The following is an 8191-nucleotide window of genomic DNA, read 5'->3' as shown; positions in this document are numbered from 1 at the left end:
AGATATTTAGCGATGCTGCGATCAGGAATTAAATGAAATTACTCAAATTTGAATTAAGTAATAAATTACACGGAATCGCCCATAGCTATCAGTCTCAGTGTACGCATTAACTCTGCTGCATTTAGGTAAATAATTAGATAAGCTTAAATAAGTTGGCGTAGAGTGGTAGACTCCCTTCGCAGCAGAGCCGTCGTGGCTGAGTAGCGAGATCTCCGAACTACGGCGATCCATCCAGCACACTACATACTGACACACGGGCAGACCGACGACCGACTGTTTGATAATACACTGCTTAATCGAGTTGATTTATAAGGAAAACTTAGATAAACGGAAAATGTGCCCACAGACGATTGGCAGTCGTCGCGCGGCGCGGTCCATGCACGGCACACACCGTCACAGTCGCGGTAGTCTTGCGTTGATTATTAGACACAGTATAGTTCTGTAAAAATGACTCCTGAAAATCCCATACTAGATTTAGATTCAATATTAGTGGAACTAGGTCAGTTCGGTCGCTACCAAGTACAGATCTACTCCTTCATCCTCCTGCCCATATTGTTCAATGCGGCGTACAGCGCGCAGTACGTGTTTGCGGCAGGAGCCGTTCCCTACCGGTGAGCGCTTTCTGTTTCTATGAGCATACATAGCGTTAAGTGAAATAATGACGACATTAGCGAGCTCAGCATGCGTGTGTGTGTGTGTGTGTGTGTGTGTGTCGCTTTCTGTGTCAAGTGAATGCGAAATTATAAAACCGGTGTTGACATGACCTACGACGACGCGGCGACGATCCCCAAGGTCACAGCTGTCCCTGGCAGGACGCGCGGGCCCGCGGGCAGCTTTTAGTACCATACAACCAATTTATGAAAATATAATGTCTTATATTTTCATAAATTTCATCATCAAATCGTTTTGTCTCTACGTAGTGGGTGAATCCGAGTGAGATGACGGTGTGGTATCACCGTTTTATTTTTGTGGATAGTCAGACGAGTTCACGGCCCACTTGGTAGAAGTAAGTACCTAGCATCAAAACTATGACAGCATCAATGTCGGCACTCTCCTTGAGACAAGTGGCCTAACCACAGAAATAATATCAAGATTGATATGATGATCTTGATTTATTTCTGTAGGCCTAGCTGTATAGTATACTATTACAGAAATAAGCAGGGTAGTGGTACCTACTCATGCGGGCTCACTGACTCTAGACTCACTCAATAGAATGTTTGTAATAAAATAATTAATAGAATGTGAAATAAATATAAAAATTATCTTATTGTCAGCCCATTTAAAGCAAATTCATTCAAAGAAAACTTATGACATTGAACTGACTTATTTTGTTTTTACAACAAACTAAATATAATATACACATTACAAATTACATAATTTGGTTTAAGTAAGTAATGTATGTATTTGTTAGGTATTTTAAGTGATATAAATAATAAAAATACCTAGTTCATTTTAACTGAAAAATCTATATGATTTTTTTATAACTGAACGTGTTCGAAGTTTATACAGTTGCTGCTCGCGATTTAAACACAATAATATATCTCAACCTGAGAGAATTTGCTAACACTAGCCCTAGCAAGAGCAGTTCTTTTTTTTTCCTACCTATGCTGATAGCCTTGAGAGGTTATTTCAGCTTCACCCTAATGTGTGTAGGTGAGCTCACGGGTTTCAAACCGGAGTGTTGCTAACACTGGCCTTAGCAAAAGCAGTGCTTCGCAGAATCTACCACCGGATCGAAAACGCGACCTACTGAGAAGATCCGGCGAGAAACTCAGTGGGCTGTGTCTATCGGTTAATTCACTCGTCGAGCCCTTCGTCGCAAGCGACGGGTTCGACAAGGACGGTGACCGGTGCTTATGGTACCTAAAAGCACCATTAATGGATCGGGAGGATCCGTAATGACGTGTTTTGGGCGACGTCGACTGTTTACTATTCGGTCTACAGGATCGGGCATGAGCAAGAGCAGTGCTTTGCAGAATTTACCACTGAATCGGAATCGCGATCCACTGAGGAGATCCGGCGAGAAAATCAATGGGCTGTATCTGTGAGTTAGTTCTATGGGTCAGTTCGTCGTAATGAATGAGTTCGAGGGGGACGGTGACCGGTGCTTGAGGTTCCCGAGAGTGAATCGCGGAGATCCAATAAGACATGTTTCGGGCGAGAGCGGCATTGGCTGTCCGTCGCGGTCGGATAATTTGATTACCTTTAATGTACTTCATCGTACTTAATAGAAATAAGTATACTTAGTCTGTCCATAAATACTGTTACAAAGGAAAACAAAAAAATTTCAATGGCAAATAACATTTATTACTTTTACAGATTGTTAGTTTAATACATAGGCGGCACTGAAAATTTCGGGAATTAACGAAGTGACACAACATTACTATTTAAAAATGTATTTATTGCTTTTCGAAGTATTCTCCGCGAAATTTGACACATTTTTCCATACGATGGAACCAATCATTGAAGCAACCATTCCATTCGGAGGTTGGGGTCTCCAAAATGGCCGTTTTGTAGGCGTCCACAGCTTCTTCGGGTGATGAAAATCTCTGTCCACGCAATTTATTCTTTATTTTAGGGAAAGTATAGAAATCATTAGGGCTTAGTTCGGGGCTGTACGGCGGATGGTCTAATAATTCTATGTTTTCTTGCTCTAAAAACTCTTTTGTTCTGTGCGCGGTGTGAGAACTCGCATTGTCGTGATGGAGGATGATGCGGCGGTTGCAGTTCTCTTTACGGAGTTCAGAAACGAACTGTGGCAAACAAATGCTAGCATACCATTCTGCATTAACCGTTCTTTGTCCCTCAAGAGGAATAGTCGTAACGTGGCCGGTTTTGGAGGCAAACGTGGCCACCATTTTTTTTGCAACACTCCGTGAACGAACAATTTTTGTTGGCTTTAACTCATTTTCGAACACCCAAACTCGTGACTGGTTTTTTGTTTCGGGTTCGTACGCGTATATCCAGGATTCGTCACCTGATACAATGTTGTATATAGCATTTGAGGATCCTGCGTGGAATCTTTCGAGAGTTCTGACGCACCAAGTAACCCGAGCCGCTTTTTGCTCTTCACGGAGCGAATGCGGTATCCATCGGGAAAACAACTTTTTTACACCTAATTATTCATGCAAGATTATTTGTATTTGACTCATGCCAATATCTAAAGTTGGCTGAATTTCGCGGTATGTCACATGTCGATCTTCCTCAATCAGCTTACGCACAGCATCAACATTTTCTTGGGTGACTGCAGTTTTTGGACGACCTTGACGGGGATCATCACTGAGCTGGACACGTCCACGTTGAAACTCAGCAAACCAGCGATAAATTGTGGTTTTGGACGGGGCTTCATCACCAAATGCAGAAATCATCAGGTCAACACACTGTTTTTGTGTTAAACCACTTCGAAAGTCATAATAAATCATCGCTCTTGAATTTTCTCGAGTCAATTCCATTTTCTCAACGACTAAACAAGTTTGACAAAACCTCGTGACAAGACCGAGAATCTTTTTTAAAATAAATAAATGGTATTCGATTTTTAAAACCAAGGAGTTTTCAATTAAAAAGATTTTAATATGACAGGAACAGTGGAAATATTCCATTCCCGATACTTTTAGTGCAGCCCTCGAAATATAAAACAATTGAAAGTATAAAAGATTATTCGAAGTGGTCTCCATTGGCTGCAATACAGTCCTTTAAACGTTGAGGCAAGTTATCAATAGAAGCACGCACTCTTTCCATGGGAAAATTTTTCACTGCCAATCGTACGGATTGTTTTAGGGACTCCAAATTATCATGGCATTTAGAGCAAGCCGTACTCTCTAAAACTGACCATAAATCATAATCCAGCGGATTAAGATCGGGACTAGACGACGGCCAGTCTTCAGCTCTGATGAAGTCCGAAACGTTCGTTTCCAACCAAGACTGCGTAGACCGAGCTTTATGACCTGGCGCCGAGTCTTGCTGGAAGGACCATTCTTGATTATTGAACATGGTGTTGTTAAGGGGCTTCACTACCTTCTCAAGAATCTCTTGAGAAGAAGATCTTGATACACTTGTGCCGATGTTTTGATACCTTTTTCACAAAAGTATGGCTCAGTTACTCCTTCATAGCTAATACCCCACCAAACCATCACTGAAGTCGGATAGTGCCCACGTTGCAGTCTGTCGACTAATTGGGAAGCTTCCTTAGAGCTTTGAGCATAAATACGGTCATTTTGTTTGTTAAAATGTTGCTCAATTGTAAAAAATTTCTCATCCGTAAACAAATTTTTTCTATGACCTCCCTTTGCGTACCGCTTCAGTAGTTGTTTCGATTTTACCACCCTATTCTCTTTTAAATTATCAGTTAAGAAATGACCAGTACGTCTCTTATAGGCTGCAAGTCCTAAGTCATCTTTTAAAATACGCGACATGGTTCTAGGTGCTATCTTCATCTCCCGAGATAAAATTTTTGCTTTCGGACAGGATTTCTTCGAATTCTTTCCCTTACTGCTTTGACCACTTTTTTCGTACGAACACTACGTGGACGGCCAGATCTTTTTCTGTCACAAACAGAGGAGGCCTCATTGCACCTATTAATAGCCCGGTACACAAACATTTTACTAATACCAAGCGTATGGAGAGTTTTAAAAATTGCATTTGGCCTCCATACCTACTTTGTGTAATGCAATCACAGCGATTCGGTTCTCTTTATCACCCCACTCCATTTTAATATCGCAAAATATTGTACAATGTATTGGCGCCAAAATGAGAAAACTCAATGAGCAATCATATAAAAATGACAGATTCCAAATTCAAATGTAATATTTTGTTTATTTTTAATTGTAACTGTATTTATGGCCAGACTAAGTATACTATAGGTACATTTTTGTTTTGTCTTTTAAGATCAAAAGTTGCTCACGATGTTGCAAAAATAGTTAATTTAATCATCAGTGAATTTTAGTCTCATCATATCATCAATAAGATAACAAGTACTTTGACAGCCGCTCAAATTATAAACGTTTGACGTACGCTTGCCGGTGCGGCACTCGTGTGTCGCGAGGCGCCCTCCCCCGCCGAGCGCATCGAAGGGCTTCTACAGCGCCACCTCAATGCGATAAACACGCTTTTGTGCGCACTTGTGAGTTGAACCTCACTAAAAACTCCTGCCAGTGCGAGCCTGAGACAGTGCGACGGGTGACCCTGATAGCAACGGTGCGCTGCGGCCGGCGCAGGAACCGAGCCATAGCGGCCCGGTTGCGTGGCTCAGCCCATTCAGGCGCACCGTACAGGGCCATCGATTGCACCACCCCCGCGTAGAGGCGGCGCACAAACTGTTCCGGCTCTCCGATATTCGTGAGCAGTCGGGTCAAAGAACCGGCTGTCCTCTTTAATCGAGGGACCAGTTCCGCAAAGTGAGCACGAAAAGCCCCCCGGTTGTCCAACACGAGGCCGAGGTACCTTAACTGCACCCTCACCCCTATCATGACGTCTTCAACCACGATGTGGGCGTCGACAGGTGTCGCTCTCCGCGGCCCGATCACAACCTACTAGGAAGATCTGGCGAGAAACTCAGTAGGTTGTGTATATGGGTTAGGTCACTGGTCGTTGTCATTCGACTAGTTCGACGAAAACATTGATCGGTGCTTGAGTCGATGTCGTTGCCAACGTTGTTGTTGCATTGCTCTGTCACCTGGGCCGGATGTGGTAGCGCACTGGACACGCATGTTTTATATTAAAAGTGCACGTATGTATATAGCAATAAGAAGCTGTTGATGTCGGATGCCGTAATCATTCCGACAGGAGCCCTCTTCTTCGATATAGCGAAGGCGTTCAACAAAGTCTGGCACAACGGTTTGATATACAAACTGTATAACATGGGAGTGCCAGACAGACTCGTGCTCATCATACGAGACTACTTGTCGAACCGTTCGTTCCGATATCGAGTCGAGGGAACGCGTTCCCGGCCCCGTCACGTCACAGCCGGAGTCCCGCAAGGCTCCGCCCTCTCCCCGTTACTATTTAGTTTGTATATCAATGATATACCCCGGTCTCCGGAGACCCATCTGGCGCTCTTCGCCGATGACACCGCCATCTACTAATCGTGTAGGAAGAAGGCGTTACTTCATCGACGACTTCAGACCGCAGCTACCACCATGGGACAGTGGTTCCGGAAGTGGCGCATCGACATCAACCCCACGAAAAGCACAGCGGTGCTCTTCAAAAGGGGTCGCCCTCCGAACACCACGCTGAGCATCCCCCTCCCGACTAGGCGCGTCAATACCCCCGCCCCCGCCGTTCGCCCGATCACGATGTTCGACCAGCCCATACCGTGGGCCCCGAAGGTCAAATACTTAGGCGTCACCCTTGACAGTAGGATGACATTCCGCCCCCACATCAAGACGGTACGCGATCGTGCCGCCTTCATTCTAGGACCTCTCTACCCGATGATATGTAGGCGAAGTAAAATGTCCCTTAGAAATAAGGTGACACTCTACAAAACTTGCATACGCCCCGTCATGACCTATGCAAGTGTAGTGTTCGCTCACGCGGCCCGCACTCACTTAAAGTCATTCCAAATTATTCAATCCCGTTTTTGCAGGATAGCCGTCGGAGCCCCGTGGTTCGTCAGGAACGTCGACCTCCATGACGACCTGGACTTAGAGTCCACCAGTAAGTATATGCAGTCGGCGTCGATGCGCCACTTCGATAAAGCGGCACGACACGAGAACCCTCTCATCGTGGCCGCTGGTAACTACATTCCCGATCCTGCGGACAGAATGGAAAGCAGTCGACGTCGCCCAAAACACGTCATCTCGGATCCTCCCGATCCACTAACGGTGCTTCTAGGTACTTCAAGCATCGGTCACCGTTCTCGTCGAACCCGTCGCTTGCGACGAAGGGCTCGACGAGTAAATTAACTCTCAGACACAGCCCACTGAGTTTCTCGCCGGATCCTCTCAGTGGGTCGCGTTTCCGATCCGGTGGTAGATTCTGCGAAGCACGACTCTTGCTAGGGTTCGTGTTAGCAACGTCATCAGGTTTGAGCCCCGTGAGCTCACCTACAAAAGTTAGGGTTACGCTGATATAGCCTCTCAAGGCTCTCAGCTTAGGTAGGAAAAAAAAAAAGAAAAAAAAAGCCGTAATATCGCGTAAGCTGTGGCCTTGTTCAGTTACTGTGTGCGCCTGTGCTGGGATGGAGCTAGAAGTGTATCTAACATTCGACGGACCCCTCAATATGTATAATTATTATGGATTGGAAATAGTAATACTAGAAGCTCAAGGAGACTGAAGCTGTATAACAGTTTCCATTGATTAAGAGTTAAACCGAATTTTTACTGCTATACGTACCTAGTCAAATGAGAACACGAGCTTCACAACTTTGATGCTGCCACCAACCTTGAGCGATAGGCTACGTCTTCAGTTGCTATCTATAAAACTTCCTTCAAAGCAAAAGTAGAACTGTTTTGCGTGCACGTGTAATAATGATAATAAACAGTAGACACATGTAATCTACTTACCATGATACCCGATTACGCCAAATACATTTTGCGTTATCTTTTAGAATTCTCTGACTTGTACAGAGTGTGATTGCGGTATCACGTAAAATGTATTTTTTTTAGTGTATGTACACTTCCTGTTCTTCTTTTTCTCCACCTTATCCCACTAGATGGAGTTGGCACAGCGAACTTTTCTATTCCATTCTCTTCTATCAGTCGTCATCTCAACACTCACTCCTGTCTCCCTCATATCGTCATGCACACACTCCATCCATGTTTTCTTCGGTCGATCTCTTCTTCCTCTACCTTGCACTTCCATTTCCATACATCTCTTAGTGACATACATCTCCTCTCTACCAATCACATATCCATACCACGCTAACCGAATGTACACTATAAAGTTAATTTTAATTTATACAGAAGTGATTTATAGAGAAAGTGACAACTAAAAATAATTAAACAAACACATGACAATGATAAAGTAGACATTGCGGATATATAATCCGAAAATAATAAAATAGACACCTGACAATATTCTTTTATAGACACCTGATAATGTAACTAGATCTGTAGCCAGTTGGGGAGCTGCGGCCCGGCGAGGTGGCTCAACGATTTTCTGATAACGATATTAACGATTACGTAGGTATATTTCAAAGTATTCATGATATTCGTCCATCAATCACGAGTCTAAGTACCTCACGCAGCCCGGTGCC

General features: G+C 44.0%; 1 protein-coding gene across 1 annotated transcript in view; it reads left to right on the top strand.

The window, feature by feature from the left end:
• The first annotated feature begins 342 nt into the window (after nt 1-342).
• The window catches only part of LOC114240550 (organic cation transporter protein), a 46425-nt gene continuing 38576 nt past the window's right edge, over nt 343-8191 (top strand). Inside the window, exon 1 of the mRNA XM_089737719.1 lies at nt 343-611. Within this exon, the coding sequence (XP_089593845.1) occupies nt 448-611 (164 nt within the window). The 5' untranslated portion in view covers nt 343-447. The remainder of the gene's footprint in view (nt 612-8191) is intronic.

Source organism: Bombyx mandarina, chromosome 23 (genome assembly GCF_030267445.1).
Source record: "Bombyx mandarina strain Sakado chromosome 23, ASM3026744v2".
In the NCBI taxonomy this organism is placed as follows: Eukaryota; Metazoa; Arthropoda; class Insecta; order Lepidoptera; family Bombycidae; genus Bombyx; species Bombyx mandarina.
The sequence above is the reverse complement of the archived record's forward strand: the minus strand, read 5'-3'. Positions and strand labels throughout refer to the sequence as shown.